The 27469-nt window shown below is 37.6% G+C and overlaps 1 protein-coding gene across 4 annotated transcripts in view; it reads right to left on the minus strand.

Moving 5' to 3' along the window:
* The window catches only part of UACA (uveal autoantigen with coiled-coil domains and ankyrin repeats), a 92585-nt gene that overhangs the window by 38909 nt on the left and 26207 nt on the right, over nucleotides 1-27469 (minus strand). Inside the window, exons 1-2 of one of the 4 annotated variants that reach the window (XM_047736522.1) lie at nucleotides 6152-6577; nucleotides 3846-3979 (exon numbers count right to left, since the gene is read on the minus strand). In XM_047736522.1, the coding sequence (XP_047592478.1) occupies nucleotides 3846-3979; nucleotides 6152-6190 (173 nt within the window). In that variant the 5' untranslated portion in view covers nucleotides 6191-6577. Of the gene's footprint in view, nucleotides 1-3845; nucleotides 3980-5112; nucleotides 5145-6151; nucleotides 6578-27469 lie in introns of those variants that run through there. The other 3 variants (XM_047736523.1, XM_047736524.1, XM_047736521.1) reach the window with 3 other exon arrangements.

A 27469-nucleotide genomic window follows, 5' to 3' on the forward strand; every position in this document is an offset into this window, starting at 1 on the left:
AGAAAATATATGTTATGCCACAGAAACTATGAAATATCGACTTAAATGTTACAGAATGTCACTTTTTATTCAACACACACACACACACACACACATTTTAAAGTCTACATAAAATATCTATGTACTTTCTACTAGAAAAAAGAAACCTATCCCTTATTGCTGAAAAATTAATTTTAACCCAAATTTACATAAGGAGTCAATACTCTCCAGCAATACCTCCTTAGAACCAATGGAATGTTCCAATGTTCAACAGTCGTAATAAAAAAAAATTTATACAATAATACCACTAACTCTATAGCTTATTAATACTCAGTAGTGCAGGCACCAGTGCTGGAATGCATTGAATGCACTGAAAAACTTCTACCAGATCATTTTGCTTCGTTTCAAGTATACCGAAACTGCCAAAACAAATAAAGTTATAGCAGAACGCTAAGGCCAAACACAGATCAAACACTTATCCCTTCTCTTTAGAATTATCAAATTAGAACTCACATGGAAAAGCCTTCAAAACAACAAACTAAGCTACACTTGGAAAGCCGTGGAGGAGCTGGTATCCTCTTCCCCCAAAGTAGCCACAACTGCCACCTAATTCTTTCCCTTTGTTCACAGACCTGTATGAGCGGGTGAAGTTTTGCACACACAGCCATGACAAACTTCCTAATAAGGCAAGGAAAACCTGCTTAAAAAACTGACTTTAAGCCATCAGGTATTCGAGATACAAGAGAAAATATCCCACTGTTTCTTTTATCATTTAATATTTTATTAATCAACAAACATTTACAGAAATATTTTGTGTGCCCTAAGAATGGACAGTGACCGACTGACTATACTCCACCAAATCCAAACTGTTAAGTAAGGACAGGAGGGTTTGCCGACAAAGGATGCTGACCACAGGTCAAAATACAACTGACCCGAAACCAAGTACAATGACCACTATGAAGATGCCAGGAGATAAAGGATATACAAGTGCTCGGCAAGGGGCCTAGATATAGACAAACTCCGTATCACACTCTCAGGAGGGGTCTTCCCTAACCATCCTGTTTAAAATTTTTACATTTCCCCATTCCCTGAAACCATAGTATTCCAACTTTTCCAATCCCTGCCTTTATTATTCTATACAGAAACACATATTTTCAAAATTATATATAAATTCAAGATTTATTTTCTTTATAGTCTTTCTTTATAAGTGTACCAGTCTCTTCCCACTCAACTATACACTCAGTGAAAGTAGGGATTTTTGTCTGTTTTGCTTCCTACTATATTCCCAGACCAATTTACGTACTGGACAGATGATGGGCCCTCAAATATTTGAATATCTGAATGCTTAGAGACAAAATCTGGAGCTAGGTTGCAAATTCATTTCCAGATATTACAACACTTGGCCATGTATCTCTACTTGTATTACGACGGATGTAAATGCAAACTAGAGCCAAGCGCTACTAAGTAAAATAAAGGAGGTTTGTGTATAGGTTGAATTAGAGAGACAGAGATGCTTCTAATAAAAGGAATATAATGTTCATAGGAACCAAGAAAGTTCTTCTTAGAGTGGAATTAAATTGCTGTAAGGCTAAGGGTATTGATCTCTGTGACACCAAAGTATAGAATTACACTTATTATACTATGCCATGCACTGTTAGAACCTTCTGAGAAACGGTAATGTTCTTCAAGCAAAGGTTTCACAATCTTGGAGGGAACATTTTTTGTTTGCTTGTTTCCCTTTCTTAGCTCCAAAAATTTGGAAGACATTTTTCTTCAAAATAAATCAACATTATGCTGATGTTGTCCTAAAGGGCAGAAATCACAACACATCTACAATACATTATTAATGCGGATGTTATATAAATAGCAGACTTCAGAAGGAAGATGTATCGATCACTACAGTGTATGCAAAGAGCTGTAAAGGAAATCTGAAAAACTACTTTACAGAAATACTCTTTTTTAATTTAAAAAGTCAACTTTGTCTTTTTTTAAACTAGACGCATGTTACTGCTTCCATAATACGAATTCCAGGTAATGTGGACGATCTCTGACAACAATGAGAAGAGCCACATAAACTGTAAGACATATGTTGGAAGGCATCAGTGAGCTAAGACAGTGAAAAACCACTAGGCCAGGACACGGGGAGGGACAGAGGCCCTGAGAGGTAAGCTTGGTATCTGAAGCCATTTTTTGCTGAGGAACATTTGCTGATTCCAGAGAAAACAGCTGGGATGCCAAATAGCACTTCTGACAGCCTGAGGGGACGGCGAGACAGGAACTGGTATCCGGCTTTCCAAGTGGCAGTGGGGATTCCTGGTGAATCTGCCCTGTTTTGCTTTGGCAATGGGCTAGTCCCCAGGAGAGAGGTGAACAGGAAGAAAACAAATCCTTGCAGTGACTCTGGCTAGGCTTCAAATATTTCATTTTTGAAACTGGATCGAGGTCAAGAAGCACATATTACTTCTGTCTTAAATTTCAGAACTAAAACAAACCAAAAGTCATTTGAAATAAAAGAAAGTGTGTTTGTAACATGTCCCATACTTGACTAAATACAAAATGCTCTAATTAAGGAAGAATACAGTCTGTGTGTGAGTAGCAAAAGGAAAATATCTTATCCCATGAATCCTAAAAGAATTATATTTCCTACAGTGAAAACCTCAGAGACTAATACTACTCATACGTCTTACAAACTGAAGTTCACAGTTCATCAAATTATACCAGATTTTTATAACTCTGACCATTAATACAAATAATTTCACTCAAAACTGAATCTCAGATTGAAAAAAATATGAACAGCAACTCAAGCAACAGTTCACTCAAAACATTCAAAGCATGGTTGGGCGGAACTGAAGAAATAAGGTTTCACTGACGATTTTCATCCCAAAGATTTCCTTCATCTTCTAACATCTTGACGTTTGGTAAAAAAAGAAACACAAAAAATAAAGTCACTTTTAGATATTAAATTTTTACTGCTTATACTGTGAGCCCTACAGAAATAGCTCAAAGTTTAGCAAAAACAGGAGCAGGACTCAAGCAATGTTTCTATGGCTATCAAATCACCTACTTGATAAAATTGAAACAGTATTAAAAAATTCGAACTTTTCAAACTTTATCGGTATTAAAAGCTACTTGATTTTTATGTCATACTTTGCTATTTTTCCTATACTTGAATATTTAAGCATCCTAAGGTAGTGATCTACATTAAACATTAACTATCTACTTCCTAATATTCATTTCTATATTTAGTATCTGGTTTCCAGTTATAATATTCTAAATAAACTGGTGCAAGACGGAGAGGAACTTTAGGAAATGAGACTTTTAACCTCTAACTTTGGAAGGTTTCCCAGATAAGGTTTTAACTGCCGTAATTACAGAGGGCAGTAACAGAATGTACACCTACCCTTTAACCCATCCTCAACAGGAAGGGAAGGGAAGAAGATGGGGAGGGGTGGGAGAAAAGCTAAGCAGGGAAACAAGCCAGTAGTCCTTCTCAGTGACCCAAAAACCAAAGGATGAGATCACAACCTATGCTTCCCTAAGCCACTCTCGTTGTTCTGCCTCCCTTTCTGTTCTGAACATTCTCACTTAAAATAAGGACCCAAATATAAAAACAGATTGGGAGTTCAGACTAAACAACTACGACCACTGGGTAGTATTTTAGTATTCTCTCTAGATTAAAAATCTTACACATTGAGAACAAATTATTAGTCCATAATGTTTGAAAGCGATGTTTAAAAGATTTTATAGCGTGGGTTTTGATAAAGCCTTTTTAAGTTGATACCTTGACAACCACAATTCAAAATTTCACTTGTGTCCCAAGGGTCTACCCAAATTTCCTTGAGGGAATTATCATCAGTAATACTTACGCAGATCTGCCTTCCACATCTAGTTTGCCTGGATTGATGCCCTTTTTAGCAAGGATTGAGGAAACTTTTTCTACATCTCCCCTCTCAGCGGCTTTCATCAATCGGTCATCATATTTGTTCCAATCTGCAGCATGCTACAAAAAGGAAAAACATAGATAAACATGGCCTACTGAGAACGGAGAGCGATACTACATAAAACATCACTTAATCTCCACTGCACCCCACATTTCATGAGAAGAGCCTCTCCAAAGAACATGACCTTCAAGAAATATTTTAAGGTCTAATTTTGAGAAAAAGCATGTTTCCCATGTTCTCTGTTTTCTTTGCCTTCAGAACAAAGAAATTAGTAATTGTTGAACACCAATCTGTGCCAGGCGTGAATTACCCAAAAGACCCCAAGTGAACTAAAATCATCATCCCCATTTAACAGATGGGAAAAGTCAAGGCTCCAGGGATGTTAAAAGACCTCAGCAGCCAAACCCAACCAAGACTTCTCATGATTTCCAAAATCAGTGTGCTTCCCAAAGTGCTTTCCAGTGATTTCCAAAATCAGTTCTCCTAGTCTCTAACTCCTGCTTTCATATTTGGCTCTGGTCACCTATCTTCCAAGACCTTAGATGCAATGGAATTCTGTACACATTTTAAGACATCCACAGACTCACACAGCCTGCTTAAAAAGTACTGTTGGAAATATATTTATGGAGGCAAATTAGACACATACCTACATTCACATACACTCTGTCTCTGTCTCAACAGAGGAAGCAATTCATTAAGCTCATACACTAGGATAAAAAGAAACCTCTACATAGAAAAAAACAAAGACTCTTAAGTATTAACTATTTTAAAATCCTAAGACAGTAGGATTACAGTGACTTTCATTTTCTTCCTTCTTTTTTACATTCAACATATATTGTTTTTGTTTAAAAAAGATTTTTGGTTTTAACAAAAACTCAGTACATGCATTTAAGAGGAAGATCAAAGGCAATTTTTTAAATAGGAGGATGTATCACATGATATACATTTTAATTGTATCAAGGTTACTTTTAACTTTGGAGAAAACATATGCAAGACATTTTAAGGCCAATAAGTTGGCTTTTTTCTTAGTAGGCAGAAATGTAGAACCCAGAACTAAAATACACAATATTTAACCACGTTAAGGTTTTAGCCTTTTAAAATAGTATATGTAAACTTATTGCTAAATTCTGTACTAACCCCAGTACTATTTCTAAAACAAAGAAAGATGTACCTATTTTTCACTGAAACTTACAAAGCAATTCCTGTGTCCACAAATAGCAAAACAAATCTCTGAGGGAGAAAAAAACCGAATCTGTTATATGAAGCATATCCTCTGTCTGATCAGTAGGATTAACTTTCTATTACCTCTCCCCTTCAAACAGCAACACAAAACACCAACTTTCTAGCTAAGCAAGCAGTGTCTTCATTAAATACCTGAAGTGAAAATAAGTATGAAAATTGAATATGAAAAAAGATAAATACATTAAAATTTTAACCTACTCCTGAAAAGCAATGTTTCCATGGAATCCGGTTCAAGTACCTACAAAGACTTCAGCATCGTTGTCTCCAAATTAGTTAAATTTGGAGGTGAGCCCACTTCCTTCTAACTTCAAAAGCTCAAATTGTCAACTCGCAGACTAGGCCTGTTTACTGGCTCAAAGGCTCAACTACATTTGAGGCATCCCCCCTTCTCTAGCTTCAAAACAAAACAGTTTACAGACTCTAAATTGGGAAATGGCGTAGAAGCAGGCTTAAGATAAGACTTGGGTTTTCAAATGCCTTAGGGATTAAGTCCTGTTTAACACAGAGATACTTGCTTGAAATTGATTAGTTTATCCTTGCAGTTAAAACCACCTCAACTTTATTTCCAAGTAAACTGCCAGCTGGAGAAAGGAGCTCTCTAAAACAAGGGGGAAAAAACCTGTAAAATCCTAAAGCAAGGCTTTTTAAAAGATAATTAAACATGATCCAAGTCTCATATTATCATGGGATTTTTCAGTTCCACTTCACCAAGCACCGTTTTCCATCCCCGTCCACTGTCAGTTAACAGAAATACTGCTCAATTACTAAGATTCTATTGTGTGCTTTTTAAAACCCCAGAAAAAGAAACAAGAACTGTCGTTTGCTATCACTAACCCCAATCTGCTGCTCATCAAATACATCAGAAAGAAGAGAGACTAAAATTAATTAAATTAAATAAAATTAATTAAACAGCAGTACATTTTACAAAAATACAGCTCAGAAAGCCCAAGCACAAGTCCTTCGTGACACTGGACAGCAGGGATACCTACTCTGTTCTTGGGAGCACAAGAAAACCAACAGTTCATCATAGACAGGATTTAGTCTCTGGTTGCGAGCAGCAAACTACTGGGCATTAAGTTACAAAGCTCTGTGGCTCACAAAGCACGCCCTCAGACAAACTCCTAACCAGTGACTCCGTCCCTCGCTTTACAAATCTTCCTGTTCCACAATCTTCATGCTGGGCTACACTTAGCTTGGATCGCTAACGATATTTTCTTCGTCTTCGGGATCCTTCTCCGCCTTCATAACGCTTGAAGATTATCTTCCTTATGGAGCAGCCCCAAGTCAGGTACTGTAACTCCTCTGATTTCTTAATGTTTAGAAGCTGTCTTTCTATGAAGCTGTCCCCTTCACGGACTCCACTGGAAAAGCTGACCAGCCCTCTACATCCTGCTGCCTCAACACTGCAACACAGAGGCCGCTATGCATGACAAAAGCGTCCACCTCCGAAACCTCCGTAAACAGTGCGGAGACAGCCTCCCATTGGTCAGGTTCTATTTTAGATTCCATAGGCCTTTGACAGCTGAGTGATAGAGAGGGGCAGCTAAGAATATACTGTAAACGCATGCTTCTCCTCTGAGTAATAGATTTCAGGTCTACAGGAGACAAACGACTCAAAACACATTGTAAAATGTGCTTATTATACATCGAGTGACGTTATGCCAATACTGTTAAGAGGCAAATTTGGCTCTTCCACAAGACGGTGTTTAAAACCAGTTTCAGTCTTAGGATCTATCATGAAGTTATAATTGCTTTGATAAACAGAATATAAAATGCTATTTTAAGCAAATGTGTCATACTCTAATTTAACACACACACACACACACACACACACACACACATACACACAGAGTAATGTTTTCAAATTTTCTCCATTTTTCCTTCATAGCCCTATCAGGCTCGCTGCATACAACCAGGTTTCAGTTTACAACCGCTGCCAGTCTGTCTCCTAACATGAGAAATGAGAAGAGCCAGAGGCACTGCCAAGACACTAAGTAGACTGTGTTATGATGAATACTTTCAACAAATTTTAAATTTAACTCACTACTCTTAATTTCTAAGTTTAGCGCCCTGGCTGATATGACAAGTAAATATTTTATCAGTTGAAAATCAAATTATCTGGATTCAGGAATTACAAAAAAGTAAGCAGATTTTACTAAAGGAGGCAAATGCATATTGAACACTGGGCCAGACTGTAAACACAACTCCATTTGGGGACAAAGCAGACCACTTCTCTACATTCTTTATGACGTTCAACAATACTTGTACCAAAGTTCCTTCCATTATCAAGGAAAACAACAAACATTTGTGAGTTCCAGGCTGTTTTTTACCTTCTGTTACCATGGTAGCATGACAGTAATTTATACTTCCTCCAAAAAGACGAATTTGGGAAAACTGTTTCATGGCAATGCAAAACATTCCAACACAAGTGTTTATAGGAAGGAGGTTAACTGCTATACTATAGATCATGCTGCCAGTTAAAAACTGTTATGAACTTCATCAAGCAATCCACTTCCTACTAACTTTATAATATTAGGCACATATTCTAATTGTAAAATATGTAAGTTCATACACCATAATGTATTGAGACTTATTTTTTTTCCCCAAATCACATTAGACATCACAATGGAGTCTTGGCTAGACCTTGAGACTCCACTCACTCTATTTCACTCTTCTACAGAGGAAATCTGGGATGAAACTCAGGCCCTGTCCTTAGGTTAACAAAGCAAGCACATTCTATCTAGAAATAGGACTGCAAAGGCAAAGGAAATAAAAAGGAGGAAATCTGTAATGAGTAATAAAAACATGTAAGCAACTGTCCATGTTAAGCATCAGGAAGACAGGAGTTATGTGCCCTCCTCTACTGTCGACATCCTGAGCCTCTCCATTCTCTGTCACAATCTCCTGTTCCTACTCTCACACCCTCCTTGCTAGCTATTTCTCAAAAGCTCTAAGTCCCATTTTGCTGTCCCCCATGCCTATAGATTCTTCTCTCATTTTCTAAAAAGACATTTCCTCAGGGGGCTTCCCAAACCTCATATCTAAACAACCAGCCTCACTCTACTCCTACCACTTTTTTTAAAAGTGGGCTTGAATTCATGACCCCAAGATCAAGAACCGTATGCTCTACTGACTGAGCCAGCAAGGTGCCCCTGCTCCTACCACTCTTAACCTTCTTGCCCTGTTTTACTTCTCTTCATAATACCCATCAGTATCTGCCATCGTATCATGTTTATTTATCAGCTTACTGCCTATGTCTGCTTTTTGCTTCAAAAAGAATCAAAACAATCAGAGGGCTGACTGAATTCAATAGCACATTATAGAAGGGAGACAAGATGGCGGGGAAGTAGGAGGAGGTGCCAGTTCAGCCTGTACCCTAAAGTGAGCTGATTACCCACCAAAGAACTCTGATCACCCATGAAATCAGCCTGAGATCAGAATTATACACGTCTGGATCTCTATGGGGGCAGAAGATGCCACTGCCAGGGTAAAGCAGAGTGGGAAAGTCGGACTGATCTCAGAAGATAAACAAAAGGTGGAGGAAGCCACCAGAGACGACCGATTGGAAAGTAATACCCCAATACGAGAGTGCCCTGCGTCTGGGGACCAGCATTAACTTGGAGTCTGGTTGAAAGCACTCAAAAAGAGCAAAGGATCATGGGGGGAAATTGTGGGAATCGGGACGGTTAGGGGCTTAGGTCCCGGACCCAGGACAGCCACCCCTGGCGCTGAGCCAGAGAGAGTGCAGTGGAAAAACCAGGTCTTGGTCCCTGAGCCGCCAGTGCGCCTGAGAGCACGTTGGGTCCCGTGAGGGGCTGGGAGCCTCACCAGACGGAAGAAGCATAGCCTTTTTGCAGTCTCCACACGTGCGCCGTGCAGTGCTATCAGAGCCTGAGACACGCGCGCCCCACACCCTCCCCTGAGAGAGGTGCGCGCAGGCGCCAGCCCGGCGCTCTCGGACCCAGAAAGACCAGGCACTCCCAGCCCTGGCCAGTGGGAAAATCTCAGTGTGCGATCACTGCTTGGAACCTCTCTGGCGGTCCGGAGCTACCCAGACAGCCGCCGCTGTTGTGGTTTTGGGTACAAGCAGGAGTTCCTGCGTCCCCAGGGACTGTGACTCGGAACATGCTCTGCCAGCGGCTGAGGGGAAACTTACGGGCTCCGCAGCACCTAGAGGGGAACAGACTGAGGCTTCTCTCTCAGAGGGAGGTCGGGGTGCAGTTTGCTTTCCTCTAAACAGCAGCATATTATAAGGATTACACACCATGACCAAGTGGGGTTTATTCCTGGAATGCAAGGATGGTTCAACGTATGAAAACTGATCGATGTAATACACTGCATTAACAGAATTAAGGACAAAAACCACATAAGCATCTCATTTGATGCTGAAAAAGCATTAGACAAGATTCAAACATCTTTCATGATAAAAACATTCAACAAACTGGAAATAGAAGGAAACCACCTGAACATATAAGGGCCATATATGAAAAGCTGACAACTTAGTGGTGAAAGAAAGCTCTTCCTCTAAGATCAGCTTTTCCCATTCTCACCACATTTATTCAACACAGTTTTGGAAGTCCCAGCCAGAGCACTTAGGCAAAATAAAAAAGGAAATTTTATAAGAACTAGAAAGGAAGAAGTAAAATCATCTCTGTTTGTAGATGACATGATCTTGTATGTAAAAACACCCAAAAAAATTCCACAAGAAAAAGAACTGTTAGAATAAACAAATTCAGCAAAGTTTCAAGATACAAAATCAACACACAGAAAATCAACTGTGTTCCTATGACTAAAAGTGAACAACCCAAAACTGAAATTAAGATAACATTTCCACTTAGAGTAACATTAAAAAGAGTACAATAATTTGAGGCACATGGGTGGTACAGTTGGTTAAGCATCTGCCTTCGGCTCAGGTCATGATCCCAGAGTCCTGGGATTGAGCCCCACACCTGGCTCCCAGCTCAGCAGGGAGCCTGCTTCTCCCTTTCCCTCTGCCACACTCCCTGCTTGTGCACTCTCATGTGCTCTCTCTCTGAATAAATAAAAATATTTTTAAAAATACAATCATTAAAAACAAACAATCAAGGAGGTGAAAGATCTGTACACTGAAAAGTACAAAACATTGTTGAAAGAAACTAGAGAAGGCACATATAAATGGAAAGGCAGTGTTCGTGGCTTGGAAGACTTAATACTGTTAAGAAATCAAAACTACCCAGAGCAATCTACAGATTAAATATAATCCCTGTCAAAATTCCAATGCTTTTTTTTTTTTTTTTTTTTTTTTTTTTCAGAAACAGAAAACATCTTAAAATTCACATTGAATCTCAAGGGAACTCAAATAGCCAAATAATCTTGAAAAAGAAAACCGAAATTGGAGGTCTCATACTAATGATTTCAAAACATATTATAAAGCTACAGTGATCAAAACAAGTGCGGTACTGGCATAAAGACAGATACATAGGCCAATGAAACAAAATAGAGAACTATTGAAATAAGCCCTCATGTATGTTGTCGAATGATCTTCAAGGTTGTAAGGCTACTCACTGGGGAAAAGAGAGTCTCTTCAACTAATGGTGCCGGGGAAACTGGATATCCACATGCAAAATAATGAAGTTGGGCACCTTATCTTACACCATATACAAAAATTAACTTAAAATGATTAAAACTTAAATTTAAGATGTGACCACAAAGCTGTTAAAAGAAATTATAAAGAGGAAACTTCATGACACTGGATTTGACAATGATTTCTTAGATAGGACACCAAAAACAAAAACAGACAAATGGGATTACACTAAATTTAAAAACTTCTGGACATCAAAACAAAAACTTCTGTACACCAAAGGACATAATCAATAAATTAGTGCAAGGGCGACCTATGGAATGGGAGAAAATATTTGCAAATTATATTAGATACAGGGCTAATACGCAGAATATAAGAAGAACCCTTATAACTCAGTAACAAAGAAACAACCCAATTAAAAATGGGCAAATGAGTTGAATAGACATTTCCCCAAGGATAATATACAGATGACCAACAAGCATACAAAAAGATGCTCAACATGATTAATCATTAAGGAAATGCAAATCAAAATCATAAGCTATCACTTCACATTCATTAGAATGACTATCAAAAAACAGAAAACAGTAAGTGTTGACAAGGATGTGGAGAAAGTGGAACCCTTGTGCACTGTTGGTGGGAATGAAAAATGGTGTAGCTACAACAGAAAACAGGATGGCATTTCCTCAAAAAATTTTTAAAAATTTAAAATGGAACTAGTACATGATTAATGCAAAGTCTCAGAGAGGGATCTGTACAGTGATGTTCACAACAGCATTATTCACAATAGACAAGATGTGAAAGTAACATAAATGTCCGTTGATGAATGAAAGGATAAACAAAATGTGATATATACATGCAATGGAACATTATTCAGCTATAAAATGGAAGGAAATCCTGTCACATGCTATGACATGGATGAATCATGAGGACATTATGCTAAGTGAAACAGACCAGTCCCCCAAAAGACAAATACTGTATAGTTCCACCTATATGAGGTATATGAAGTAGTCAAATCATAATGTGGTAAAATAAAGGAAGTAAAATGGTGATAACCTGGAGCTGGAGGAAGAGGGAAGTGAAGAGTTATTGTTTAATGGGTATAGCTTTTCAGATTTGCAAGATGAAAAAATTCTGAAGACCAATTACACAACAATGTAAATATACTTAACACTACTGAACTGTACACTTGAAAGTGGGTGAAATGGTAAACTGTACCTGTTTTTTAGCACAATTAAAAATAGAAATAATAAAATGAAAGAAATGCAATCTCTCACAATAACATAATTAATAATTTTTAAAAAACAAGACAGTGAGGGTATAGACCGAACAAGATTAGCTATAGGTTATAGCTTGATTGTTCCAGCTGAGTTATAGGTTCATCTAGATTCATTATAGTAAGTTATTCTCTCAACTTCTATATATTTCACACACTTGATACATGGTCCGATAAATCTGGTTGGCGTATAAATTTGTAAACTATATTACATTATATTGCTTAAACACCAATGCCCTTTGCAGACTCATTGATATGGCAGGAAATGCAGCACATCCTCTCTGGATTAAAATTAAGCTATTAACATTTTAACATACCTTAATGAGTCCACAGGCATATGCTAACAAGATAAGCCCTGTGATAACAAATGGAAGCATTCTAAAAACAAGCAGTAAGTTTTTTAAGGAGCACTAATGTTTACTGGATATTACAACAAATACCCTTCTAAAGTCAGGGACTGCATGCAGTCTTTTGAAAAAAAAAAAAAAAAAGATATTCATCAAACTCAGAATGCAGAAAGCCAAAGTATGTACAGTAAATGTCAAAATACAGCTGTTTCTAGAGAATACACAGGACATTCTAACACAAGTAGTTATTTTGTTTTCTAGACCTAATGGGGTGGTAACTTTAAACTCCAAATCAACATAAAGGAAGTCACTTAAAAGTTTTGATAATGACTCCCTCATATTAACATCAATTGTAAATTCATACCTTTTTTGAAAATTATGAAATGTTTAAAAATGCTCTAAAAGTAATACATGTTCAGTGTAGCAAATACATAATACACTTCAGTTTGTATGTTAAAATAGAGAACCTATAATTCCACCATGAAGAAAGACCATTATTAAAAATGCTGTATATTAATCTCTAATCTCTATTCTATAGAAGATCTAATCAAGATTTGTCTTTTTTTTTTTTTTAAGATTTTATTTATTTATTTGACAGACAGAGATCACAAGTAGGCAAGGAGGCAGGCAGAGAGAGAGGAAGGGAAGCAGGCTCCCTGCTGAGCAGAGAGCCCGATGCGGGACTCGATCCCAGGACCCTGAGATCATGACCTGAGCCGAAGGCAGCGGCTTAACCCACTGAGCCACCCAGGCACCCATAATCAAGATTTGTCTTAAACCTACATTGAGTTCAACAGTTGCCTCATTTACTCAATATTTAGGACAGAAGGTCTCCTGACAAGAAATTTATATAGATGCAAATAATCAAGGAGACTTTAAAATATATGCAAATCCACATAAAATATTTATATTTAAGAGGTAGACTCGATAGATTACAGTCAAAATGACTGATGGCCCATTTTAACCTAAAGGCAACTTTTTATTGATTATCCTAAAGAGAAATATATAGGATAAGAGTAAAACTTTCATAGAAAATTGTTTAAAACCAAGAGGAGTCAAAATATCTAATTATTTAACAAAAATACTTAATAATTTTGGTATCATGGACCCCTTTAAGAATCTGATGGAAGCAATGAATCCTTCTTTAATTATATATATGCACATACTTGGAAAAATTCACATTTATTTTCAGAGTTCACTGATCTCCCTACAACTATGGAGTCCATGAACCCCAAAATAAAAAACCCATAACATAAAAGGCAGTAGCAAGATATTGTTGTCTTTTATACAAGGTTTATAAAACAAGTACTGGAGAACTGCCAGAGGACTGGATAATTTAGTTGTTCAATAAAAATTTATGCAGAAAGGGATCCTCCTGAAATCTGATCGTATTCTAAACTGCGGTAATACATCAAACAAAGCCATGATCTATCTAGTTATACAAGACAAAAATCTAGAAATCAGTCTTAATACCTTCCATCCCCTTGGTCCTCCATCACCAAATCCTGGTGATTCCAATTCCCCATTATTGCTCAAACCCCACAGCTCATTGTCATGTACACCATCATTATCCTACTTCAAGTTAGCAGCATTTCTCACCAGGACGACCACAGTGATGAACGGGTCTGGCCATATTCATTCTAACCCTTCTCTACATTCTCTACACTGTAGCCAGAGTGGCTTTTCTGAAATGTAAACCTAGTCATACCAGTACCACTAGCACTCCTTTCCATGTACACTGTCCCACCCCACTTAATATCCTTGAGCACTTTTCTATTCTTATAGGACAAAGACAAAATTCCTTAATGGAGTCTATGACTTCCTGAGCAGTGTTGCCCCTACAAACCTCCTCACCTCATCACATGAAAATGTTAACACTGTTTCTCATGTTGTAAATGCAGATACTGATCACACTCCTAGTGGAATTTTGTCCATTATAATTAGTTGCAGAATAATTCGAGAATCCTATTATTACAACCTCTTGTCCAGTGCTTCCCATTAATTATGTTGTTTCCACTTCTCTAATCACCTGAAAATAAATTTTTGATGTAAAAATGCAAGTGTATTTTAAACATAAGTTTAGATGTCCTTTATAGCAAAAAAAAAAAAAGGGATGAAAACTTCCACATTTGCATATCTAAACTTTTAGAAGCACCCACTACATGTCATGAATGGCACTAGGGATAGAGCAGTGAATAAACCAGCCTAATCTCTTTTTTTAAAAAACCACTTTATCGAAGCATGACTGACATGCAAAAAGCTGTACATATTTAATGCATAAACTCAGTGAGTTTGGGGATAAGTATACACCCGTAAAACCATCACAACCATCAAAGCCTTAAACTACCAGAGGCTCTCTTCTAATGGAATTTGATGTTCTAATAGGGTAAGATAAGGTAAACAAGTAAGGAAAACGAGAAAGTATCAGGTGAGAATAGAGGGGGAGATGTGAGGGAATGCTGGCGATTGATTAGAGTGGATAGACTGGTAACCCCAAAGTTGTGAGAAGGTGATATTGATGACGGGGTTCAAATGAAAAGTAGCAGCCGGCCTGTGAGAATTTCCATCTCAGATGGAGGCATCAACTAGTGAAAGGAGTTTAGCATATTTGGAAGAAGGCCAACATAGTTGACATATAATGAGTACAAAGGATCACAGAATGAGATGAGGGAGGGGAGGGCAGGTACCACCAAACTTAAAAGTGGGTTTCCCCATATGTCTTATACATTTTTCAAAAGAGATTTCTTCAAGAACTAAGACCATTCTTTTTCATAGGGATCTTCTGGCCACTTTAGAATCAAGACTAAAAAGAAAAATTCATCCCAGCTTACTATTTTTTTTTTCACTTCCAAGAATTTAAAAATAACCAGCTAAATCTCAACTAGCCTTGAAATGTTTATAAGATTAATCAATTATTTTAACATCATAGATACTAAAATCTACCTCTCCCACATCAGACCTAGAAAGCTGAACAAACCTGGCAATGAACTACACTAAAAAATCCACCATAAAAGGAATAACAGTACCTCCAAAAATAGGATTTCACAATCACATCTACAAGATAAGTCTCCTCAAATAAAAAGAACATAGGGGCAACTAAATAAAGTCTTCTCCAGTTGGAAAAAAAATCCTAAATATAAACTAAACAACATGTACATTTAGGCAAACTGCCCTAAATACCTAATTGAACCAATGAACAGGCCCTGATAGTACTCTACAATTATCAACAATCCCGGTTACTAAACCCAAGACAAGCTCTGCCGCAGCTGAAAACTGAGCAAAGAGCACAAAGCAAAGCTCACAAAGCATAAACATTCCTTACAGATTAGGCTGCACAATTAAGAACTATTCTACAGTGCATTGGATTGGTGATAATTAAAAATATTTCCCCCATTTCCATGTGGTCCAAAGGTTATTTATCACCCACCCCCCCCCCGCCTTATATAACCTGCAAATTAGAGCTTACGTAATAGAAGAAGCAAAGAAGAATGTTAAAATAAACCAGAAAAACAAAAGCTGTACATCCATCCAGCTTCTCTATCCCTGGCCCCTCTCTCTTCCCTTTCTCATTTTTCTTTAATCTTTATTTAATTATGCCCCATCCGCTTTTCTTTATCTCTCAAGCCTGCCACTGCACCACTGGAAGTATGTACTTAGGACTCAGTGAAACAAATAAGGGAAAGGGAAAATTATAAGCCATCGAGCACGTTTCTGACCAAGACAGTAATAAGCGAAATCCTTCTTTAATGGAATTTCTCTCATAAAAATACCATGGAGACCAAAAAGGTAGTAATAATATTATTATTACTATTTAAATAATAAATCTAACATCTTCAGAACTGAAGGTGAGTATGAAATCTGAATCGGAAAAAAAAAAAACTTTGAAGAACTGGAGAAGAAAGATATTTAGCAAGCACTGTTTTGATAAGATTTCCTGACCACCAGGTTTGGGCCTATTCTAGTCTGCTGTATAAATACCCCTCCCTATTGCAGGGGTTCCTTAACAAATTCCTGTAACAAGTTCCTATAACAAATGTCCCTTTACTAAAACTTTTCTAGACACCCAAAAGAGTTTATGACAAATACAGACAGGATATCACCTCTCCGATTTTATTAAGTATTATTCATTTTGTAATATCATTTATTTCACCCTCCCTCACTAGCAGAGGCATTAAATTCCAAATAAATGCAGATCTTAAACACAATAAAGATGTTTATCATACAAGAATAGAGCTCTCAAGCTGCAGAAGTAGATTTAGAATGTTAACCAAGTGGTTATTTGGGAAAAGTAAACTTTATCCCTAGACAATGTTATAGAAAAATGTATTCAAATTAGAGTTCTTTAAGTGCCTAAGTGCCATGAGTGAAATTATTTAAATATAAGGTTTATAAGGAAGGTCTATTATGCCTCCTGCCCAAACCTACACACAACCAATGAACAGAGTAATACTTCTGGTGAGTTTTAACAAACGTTTTTGCCAATGTCTAATATATATATCTATATCTATATAGATATATATATCTCAAACCAGGACAGATTTAGAAAGCATTCTGTGTTTATTCCTAACAAAGTCAAGAGCAAAACAGATACACTTATAAAAAAAGCCTCTCATGAGATTTGACCGCAATGAAAAATAAGAGCTATTTTTTTGTTCGCTTGGCTATTTTTTTCTTGGCTTTGCAAGGAAACATTAGCTAAACAAAAATATGTTGCAAGTACTCAAAAGACTCTTCAAGAAGTAACCTGATAGAAACCTTACACTACAGGCTAATATTTTTAAAATCTAAAATGAGAAATATAAACACACAGAGGGATATAGGAAAATGTGTGGTTTTGCAAACACATCAGAAGTTAATTGCTTTCTTTTTTACTTACTGAATGAATAATACAGTTCTACACAAAAGTCTAACTCCTCGTACACACTTATTTTACACAGGATATCCTTCCTTTGAGTCTTAATAAATGTCTCCCATGTTAAAAATACATAGCCAAGGTAATAATTACTTTCATAATACTTATATAAATAATAAAAAGCACAATATTTAAATTAAAGATTCAATTTCAAAATTGTTTCAGAAATGCTTCTAAGTGCATTATATATACATAATTGTTAAACTTTAAGAAGAACTCAAGTCATACTGTTTTTTTCTAGTCTATTGTTATTTCTTTCCAAATAGGGCATAAAGAAACTAAGCAGTTTACAGTGGTGAATTATGCAGCTACTATTTATTTATTTATTTTTTTAAGATTCATTTATTTGACAGAGAAAGAGAGAGAGCACACGCAGGAGGAACAGGAGAAGGAGAAGCAGACTCCCTGCTGAGTGGAGAGCCCGATGTGGGGCTTGATCCCAGGATCCTGGGATCATGACCTGAGAGATGCTTAACTGACTGAGCCACCCAGGCAGGCGCCCCCCACCAGTACTCATTCCTTTCACTCCTCTAAGCCCATCTTTGTGCCATGTGACTTTGCCATGCTTCCCATCAACAGATAGTATTTATTTCTTCATCCCTTAAATCCAAGCTGGACTTGTAAATTATTTTGACAAATAGGATGTGGCATAAGACCTTATAAGACTTCTGAATCTAGGTCTCAAGAGATCTTGTAGCTCCCCATCTGGACATACTACCAGCACGGCATGAACAAGCTATCCTAGAGCACCAGAGATCTTGAGAGAGCAGGATCCCAGTCACCCAACCATGACAGCTAGCAGTGCTGGCTAGCATAATATGCCAGATATATCAGTATGGCCACTTTAGACCAACCAACCCCTAGAGGAGCTTCCAAAAGACAACAGCCGCATGAATAATCCCAGAGAAGACCAGCGGAACAACCATGCGACAGAGCCCAGCTCAAACTGCTGACCCATGCAGTCAACAGCAAATAAAGCAGCTGTTGCTCTAAGCCACTAGATTTAAACTTAGGGCTGTCTGAAGCCAGGGCTTATGCTTTCTCCACTAACTAAAGCTACAATTTCCTCTTTGGTTTGGAAACAAATAAATCTTGTAGTCTAATTCAATTTTATCGATAGTACACAAAAGCAGTCAAGTTGAGAAATAGTGTTTTTTTACCCATTATCTTAAAAAAGAGCATGAAAAATAAAAATAAATAATTGAAAAAGGGGATGAGTCGGGCACACTAATATACCTTTTTACCACCTTAAAAGAAAATAGATACATTGAAATTTGTAATTTATAGTAATATGAAACTGATAAAATTTTGTCCAAAAAAAGTACTTTCCATTCCCAAAAATACACCAGTATTCATTTAAACTAACAGCATTCATATGCATTTTAGCCATAAAAACTAAATCTATATGTGATCTAAAAGAAAATCTGAATGGCTATGCAATAAAAATTAAGAAACCACTAATTTTTATGAATCTAATAGAATTTGTGACTTTAAACAATAAAATATTGCTACTGTAGTGTTTAATGAGTATATACTTATCCTTGAACAGAGACACTGCACTAGGAGTAGGCCAAGACAAAACAGGAACCACAATATTAAGGGTTGGCAAACACTTCTATATATTAAGGGTTGGCCAACATTTTCTGTAAAGGGCTGGATAGTAAATATTTTAGAATTTGCAGGCTATGCGGTCTCTATTTTCACTACTCAACTCAGCCATTATGGAATAAAACAGCCATAGACAGTATATGAATAAGCATGGTTGTGTTCCAATAAAACTTTACTTCTAAAAACAAGCAGTGGGCCATAGTTTGCCAAGCCCTGTTTTAGGTGCTCAATTATCTTCAGCTAAAACATACTGAGTTTATTAGCTATGATCAAGCTAATTTGTTTGTCCTTTACAATGAGAGAGAACACTGTATTCATATTCTACTATCTGCAAAATAGCACTACGTATATATGGACAGTAAATTCTGTATCACCTTGGCTCAGCTATGGTGCCCAGTGTTTTGTCAAACATGAACCCACATGTTGCCAGGAAAGTAGTCTGTAGATGTGACTGACATCTAAAATCTGTTGACTTGAGTTAAAGGGGATTATCCTTGATAATGTGGATAGGCCTTATGCAATCACTTTAAGACCTTAAGAGCAAAAACTAAAGATTCCCTGACAAGAAGCAATTCTGTCTCATTGACTGTAACATAGAAATCCTGCCTGAGTTCCTAGCCTGCCCGCCTGCCCACCTGCCTTAGAAAATTTCGGATTTTCTAGCCCCCACAATTATGTAAGCCAATTCCTTACAGTAAATAAGTATCTCTCACATAGACAGATATAGATACATAAACAAATATCTCTTAATAGCTCTATTTCTCTGGAGAACCCAGATACAGTATATTAAAGTAATATAAGACTAAATTTAAAATATATATTCTGATTTTTTATCCATCATTTGGAATTATATGATAAAGTTGTGGTAGACTGTATTATTATTATTATTGAAACTATTCATTCCTGTTTCCTTGTAAGATTATTATTATATACACACACATATATATTTATGTATCTCTCCATATGTAGATGTGTGATTTGTGTATCATCTCATAGGGAAAGAATGGCCATCCCTAGGTTATTGACTTGGGGATCACCCAGGAGATATGATTTGGCCAACAGAATGTGAAGAGATGTGATACATATCACCTCTAAGCAAAAACTTGAAGCAATAATCCAAGTTTGTACCAGCCTTCTTGATTCAGTCAAGAGACTAGCATGATAGCTCATATAAGGGCTTTTCCTTTAGCCTTGGTTCTGGAGGGGAGCCACAGGCTGCTTCTACAGAGCTGACCCACGGTCTACAACATATAGTAGGAAATGTAAACTTGTTATTTTGAAAAACCACGGTTGTAATTACTGCAACAAAAATGAACCCTGCACACATTGCCACCAGAAGCAGGGTGTAACCTTAACAACCTACCACGACCAAAAATAATAAAAATATGTGTGATGTGGGCTTCAAAGCTAGGTGATGGATAGCAAGGAACGGTTATTGGAGGTTGGCAAAATGGCAAACCACATCATGTAGTGGTAAATGAAACTGTTTAACATGTAAAAAAATGAAATAAGTTGGCGAAAAGACTGGACTTGTGATTGGCGTCCGAAGTCAGAGGGGGACAGTCTCGTAGAGCTGAGCCCTTAACCTGTGGGGTCTGAGCTAACTCTAGGTAGTCAGTATTAAGTTAAACTATACACCAGGTTGATTCTCACAGAGAATTGGGGAATCGCTTGGTGTGGAAAACAGATACACACTTGAAGTACAAAAGAATCATTCAGTGAATAGTGAGGAAAGGAAACAAGTGTTTTCCTTTCACCCAGTAAACCCTTTCAATGAAACAAAATGGCTCGGAGGGGGACTCCCCACAGGAAGAGACTAAGGATGTGGTCCCACAGAAGCCCAATAAGCTCAAGATAGCTGTATTGAAGTCTAGAGAATAAGGCATATGCCAAAGAATCAAGGATATAGTAATTAGCACATGGGTCTGACTCAACCAAATAGTTTAAAAAAAAAAAAGACATAAGGCAACTTCCAAAACAACCCACAGCCTGGGCTGAGTCTGTTACTCTTCTAGATCATATTTGGGTCCCCAGGTTTCTATAGGCAAGAAGCGGGACAGGAAAAGCTGTTCAACCCTTACCTCATTCCCCAGCCAACAAGAGCATACCCTTCAATACTCTATTCAAATACGGAGAAGGATGATATATTAAAGGAAACACCTTACAAAGGGCATGGTCAAGAGCCATGGAAAACAATGGACTAGGAGCTATACACAGGAGCATAACCAGGGCAAAATCAAGGAGCATCCCCTAGTGCCAAGAAAAGGAGCCCTCGTTATATTTACCCAACAGGACTTTTACAATTAAATGTCAGGGACCCAGTGCCCTCGTTATATTTACCCAACAGGACTTTTACAATTAAATGTCAGGGACCCAGTGACTACTGGGTGTCTCCCTCCTTCCCACTTCTTTACAGGAATGTTTACTGTCAATGTCCCATCACTGTTCCAACACTGTTATGTTGCAAAGATACAGAGTAGAAGATAACTGGTTTCTGGATCAAGGAAATCTATATACATAAAAGACATACAAATTCTAATGAGGTTCTAGACTTCAAAAATAATGTGTGAAAGAATTCTTGAGGTATTTCCCTTGACAAAGGGAAAAATATATTTTGTAAGCTGAAGAGAAGAAAGTTGGCATTTGTGATGAAGAAGACAAATCATGGTAGGTGACATTATTGTTCACTTTTTACCAACCCCATCCTTGGAAGAGGCTTCCACACTCCTGCTCTGATTTAGAACTTGTTTTCACTTCCAGTGGGAAGAGTAGCTGTCGCTATACCTCCCAGCTCAGAGCCCAGTCACGTGACATGCTTTGGCAGTCATGACGCACTGCACACCTGAGCAAAAGCTTTAATCATCACTTAAATCACAACCACCATCACTGGCTGGTTGCACCCAGCCCACTGAGTTCTCACTACCATGCAAATGGCAGATCCAGACAGAGGCTGCTCCTTCAGTCTGGGTGTCAGAATGAAAACGTGTGGAGGTGAGCGAACCGCTCTGTACAGGTAGCTCAAAGGCTACGTGTAATGTAATATTGTTATAAACCACCAAAATTTGTGGGTTGTTTGTGCAGGAAAGCTGGTTAGTACAGAAATTGAATGAAACAAAAGGTTATGAGGTAAAGAAATATGTGATACATGGCTATAATTTTGGTAGTTGACTATAGTATGAGACGCCTGCAGTTGTAGGTGAGTACAGTTCATGATGGATCGATGTTTCTATGACACCTATTGGTATGGGTAAATATGGATTCTATAGAGGATAAATCAATTCAGTTTAGTTGCTGGAAGTGAGGTTGTGGCAAAAATAAAACTAAAGTTGCAAACCTGATAAATTAACACTCATTGTTAATAATAAACACTTCACATAGTCATCAACTATAATCAAAAAAGAATTTTACTACCATCTTCATTTCCCATATAAAGCAAAAGAAACCTAGGGAGGTTCAGCAACTTGCCAATATTAAATAACTATTAAGTGGCAGAGTTAAAATTCAAATTCCAAGACTAACTAATTTTAAACTTCAATTAAAGGAACATATTACTTAGTAATCATTCCACTGAAGTGATAACTGGATTTTATACTTTTTACTAATTCTATAAGATAGATGCAAGAGAAAACTGATACCATAAACTCAGTTCTAAGTCTGAATCCTATTAAATATATTATTGATAATGAATTGTTTTCCTTTATACTCTATAATATTCTCATTAGTGTGACAACCAGGAGTCTAAAACAATACAATTTTTTTATTTTTACTTGGTACATTTTCTTAAATTTAGTCTATAGTAATTCAGAATTTTAAAGATTCAGATAAGTAATGGCCTAAATTTACCTTGTCAATAAGAAAAAGATTTCCCAAGTAAATTAATAATGCATTAAAATGAGTGATGCATCTTAGACTAAAAAAGAACACTTTAAAGACCATTTATAGCCCCTACACTGCTCAAACCACAAATAAGAGTTATTTCTTGCTACATCATACATGTTCATTGTAGAAAAACTAGATAACTAATATGTATGCCCCCCAAAAAGGTGGAAAATAAGAAAAGATAACCTAGCAAAACCACTGCTAAGAGATAACAATAAATATATTTTCTTACATCTCTTCGTACTTCTCCTCAATACACGATACACATTTACTTTTAAAATCAAAATGAGAACATATTATATACATATTTCATATGAACCATTATTCTTAATAGGAGTTCAACAGAATTGCTTATGAGTGAATACTCTTAACTTAGAGAATTCCAAATCTTTATTAAAGTATCAACCTTTCTGGCTCCCTCTGCTGGCAACTAAAAGCTTTTTTTCTTTGCAAATAGGTGTGAAAAATCGAAGGAAAAGAAGCATTAATTTATCATTATTAAAAACATCATTAAAAACCTGTCTGAATGTACCATTTGGCCAGAAAGTGTACAGTGGACAATTTTTGAGTGAATTCCTATCAGCCAACAGGGATTTGGCATCAGAAAACCCTGGACTGAGTTCCCAGCTTGATCACTTATTTGCTAATGACCTTGGTCAAAGTACTTAAACCTTCTGAACTTCAGTATGCTCATCTGTAAAAGATCAACCACTTCACTAGTTAGAAAAATTAGAGTTAATATATTTATACCTTGGGTATGCTCCAAAGTACTGAAACAGAGTAAGTGCAAGATAAATGGCAATTAAGTATTACTACCACCACCACTACTACTCCTCCTCCTCCTCCTCCTACTACAACTACTTCTATCACCACCAAGGTGCTCAGCTGTGGTTAGAAAGAGTAAGCTAAAGAATTCGAACAGGTCTACTTTCATAATATAAACTTACTGTACTTAAGACTTTTTAAAAACTTCCTGTTGCTCTCAAGATCAAAGTCCTTAACATGAGCTCAAATATTCTTCATGGTCTGGCCCCTGTTGACCTCTGAAGTATAATAACTGAAGCTGGATATTCCCTCTCCAGCCCTCCAATCTCTTTTCAGAGGGAAGTTCTTCAGAAGTACCGAGTTCTCTCACAGTGTACCTGAGAACAACACCCTTCCCTTCCCCTATGCTACTTAACAATAACCTGGTTTTTTAGGTTTTCTCTGAAAAGCTCAGCTTTTTCAGAGAAACTTTCTCTGACTTCCCAGGCCTAGTCAGGCCTTCCCTGTTATGTATTCTGGAATACCTATCCTTCATAGAGCTTATCACGTAGAATGGTAGCTTGATATGTAAGTGTGTGAGCACTGTAATAAAGTCTCCCCCATTCATCTGTCTACATATTCCTCAAGAGCACTGTGCCCTCACAACCTAATCACTTCTCTGCATTAAGTAGGCAATTAAGTATCTGTTGAGTGACTAAAGACACTGAAATTAACAAATACTGAAATTAGAGAATTCTTTCTAAACCTAACTACTTCAGATAGAAGGTGACCATAAAGATAGTACTTACAAATATTTTGCTTTGTATTGCTTCTTAGATCAGGGTAGCTGATAGAAAATACACATACACTCAGAAAAAGTTGTGTCCTTCCAAGAGGGGAATCTTTAAGGACATAGAAACCTAATATATGGCAGTCCTTTAACACTTCCAACTCATATTTTTAAAAATTTTAATGTGTGTGGTTTGTTTTTTTTAACAACTATGCAACTGAAAATGTGTCTGAAACGAAGTGTTTTATACTGTGTATACTAAGTGTTTTATACTGTACTAGGGAGTCACTTTTCAAGGAAACCTGTGGTAAATGAATCCGTAGAGCTAATAACAACCAGCTAATAGGTGCTGGTGCTTCATGGTTTCTTTGGGAAGTAAGGACACTGCAATCTTTTAAACCAAGGTGTACCTGCGATTGCCTTAAAGAGTTTGATCCTTTCACAGATTATATTCTTTTTTTATATAGTAAGTATTCCCAAGTATATATGGTAAATTTTGGCCCCAAATGGCTTTTTCCTCTATTCATTTACACCAAGCCAGAAAATAAAATCTGGAAAGTCCAAACCAGGCAACGAGTTTGCAATACATCTCTCAGATTAAAATCCTTATTTGATTTTGATTATTTGATTTGACTTATTTGGTGAAAATTAATAAAGAGAAAGCTCACCAAAACAGTCAGGAAGCCCGAAGGGGAGCTCTCAGGCTCTACCACTCCTCAAATTGCAGACCCAATAGCAAAAGACACACTTGCACATCAGTACTATTAGCTACTACTTTACTACCTCAACAGGAGGGAGAAAAGTTTTCCTCAAGTCCCAGCCAGCCAGTGAGAGTCACAACTCATGAAAAGCCACTATACGTCAAACTCCACTTTACTCCAATGGACTTTTTGTTTATAACAGCCCTTCTAACTGCCCCCAACCCTTTCCTTTATGAAAGAGTGTTCCTCTCCTAGGTTATTAGGACTTCCCTGTGGTTTTGCAACAGTTTGCTTACCCTAAATTGTAATTCTCTGCTACCCTCAAATAAACTCATATGGCTGATAAAATAACTACTGTTTAACTTTTATGTTATTTATTTATTTGACAGAGAGGGAACACAAGCAGGGGTAGTGGGAAAGGGAGAAGCAGACTCCCCGCTGAGCAGAGAGCCTGCCGTGGGACTCAGTGCCAGGACCCTGGGATCATGACCTGAGCCCAGCGCAGATGCTTAAATGACTGAGCCACCCAGGTGGCCCTGGCAGTTTTACTTTTAAGATTAACATTATAATAGATTGTTAGTACATCCTATAACTGCAAAGTAGTTATTTTCTTCCCCACAAGCTACATTATATGTAGAAAATCCAGAAATTAATTGCTTCCCTTGTTATATTAAAGGAAATTAAATTTTAAAATATATCTCGGATTAACAGAAGCAAGACCTCAAGGAATCATCGAGTCCAGGAATGGTAAAAACCTGGTGTGGATGTGGCCATTCCCATGGCGAATATGGATAAATCAATCTCAGCACTCCTTCCTTTGGACCAAGAATGCGCACAATCCTCCCAGGTCTCTGAGGAAAACGCAGGAGTCGATAATTTAAGAACAGCACAGCAGCATGGTCATTTTAACTGTCGCAGGAAGCATTTGCTGCTAAGGGCTGTGACAGGAGGTAGGAAAATCTTCCTCTATCCCATTTGGAAAGGAAATCTTTTCAACTTTCCCAATGTCCTTCCTTCCGACCGTAAGGAGCACCTCTCAAGACCGAGCTCTGAATTTTCCACGGTCCCCATGGAGGTGGAGGGACTGCGACACGCAACGGTTTAACCAGGAGTGGGGGCACTGCTGAAGGACCTGTAACTGTGCTGGACTGAGAGCAGAGGTATGCTGATAAGGAAGGTTTTCAGGAATTCTGGCACTGACGAGAACAATCCAATGTGGAGATGACATCTAGGCATCAAAACCCCATGGCTTGAATATTTGCATCCTCCCAGCCCTCTCCAGGGTTCTAATTCAACAAGTAAGCTTCTGGCAAACTTGCTTCCTGATTAGGGAGACTGGATGGAAGTAGCCAGTCCACTGGTCAGCTATTTAGTTCTCCTTGTATACATTAATAAGATGACACTTACCACCACAGTGAACTTAAGGTGTAACTCAGCATCCTTGAATCCAACCAGATTGCGTTTCTGCTTAAACAAAGCGAGGCGGATTTATCAAGGTGACAAAAGACCTTCACCTTGCAACAGTAACGGAGTCTCCCCTACAAAACTCCTAATTCAAACTTTTACAAGATTCAGAATATTTCAGAAGCATGGGGGAAAGTGTAAAAACTATAAGCAATATTTACTGTCTCATTAGTTTAGAAGCTTCTTTGCTGATCTTTTTATAATGATAAACTAAATCTCTAACTAAGTATGCTTTAAGAATACATAATCCCGGGGCGCCTGGGTGGCTCAGTGGGTTAAGCCACTGCCTTCGGCTCAGGTCATGATCTCGGGGTCCTGGGATCGAGCCCCGCATCGGACTCTCTGCTCAGCAGGCAGCCTGCTTCCTCCTCTCTCTGCCTGCCTCTCTGCCTGCTTGTGATCTCTGTCAAATAAATAAATAAAATCTTAAAAAAAAAAAAAAAAAGAATACATAATCCCTACAGTTTCTTCCAATTATTCTCATTTCACTTGCCTTTACACTTTCTTCTGAACTACAAATATGATCACACAGAGCTCAGTACATTGAAAAGGCATACAAACTGTAACCAAGGTTGTAAAATCACAATTTTAAGAAGTAAACACTCAAAAAAAAAAAAAAAAAAAAAAAAGGAAGGAAGGAAGGAAATAACCAAAGAGTTAACAGCTATGGAATATGGGATTAGAGAAGACTTTTTCCCCCCACCGTAGTTTCTAAATTTTTTATAATAAATATTATTTTGTTCAGGCTTCTTATAAGAAATACCCATTCAGTTGCCTTAAGAAAAACAGGATTTATCAGAAAGATACACAAAGAGCCAAGGGAAATATCAAAGAAAACAAATAGTGGGAACCACAATTGAACTGAGCCCAAGTCTGGAGTTAGACAGTGGCCTGAAATTCACCTGCCTTCTAGAAACCTCCTGAAAAGAAGAATTGGAGCTGCCTCCAAAGCTCTGCTGTGCACACTGCCCAGCGAAAGCCCAGGTGCACTCACCCTCAGTCAGGGACATTCTTTGTTTCCATCTGAAA

Source organism: Lutra lutra, chromosome 7 (assembly GCF_902655055.1).
Source record: "Lutra lutra chromosome 7, mLutLut1.2, whole genome shotgun sequence".
NCBI classification, from domain to species: Eukaryota; Metazoa; Chordata; class Mammalia; order Carnivora; family Mustelidae; genus Lutra; species Lutra lutra.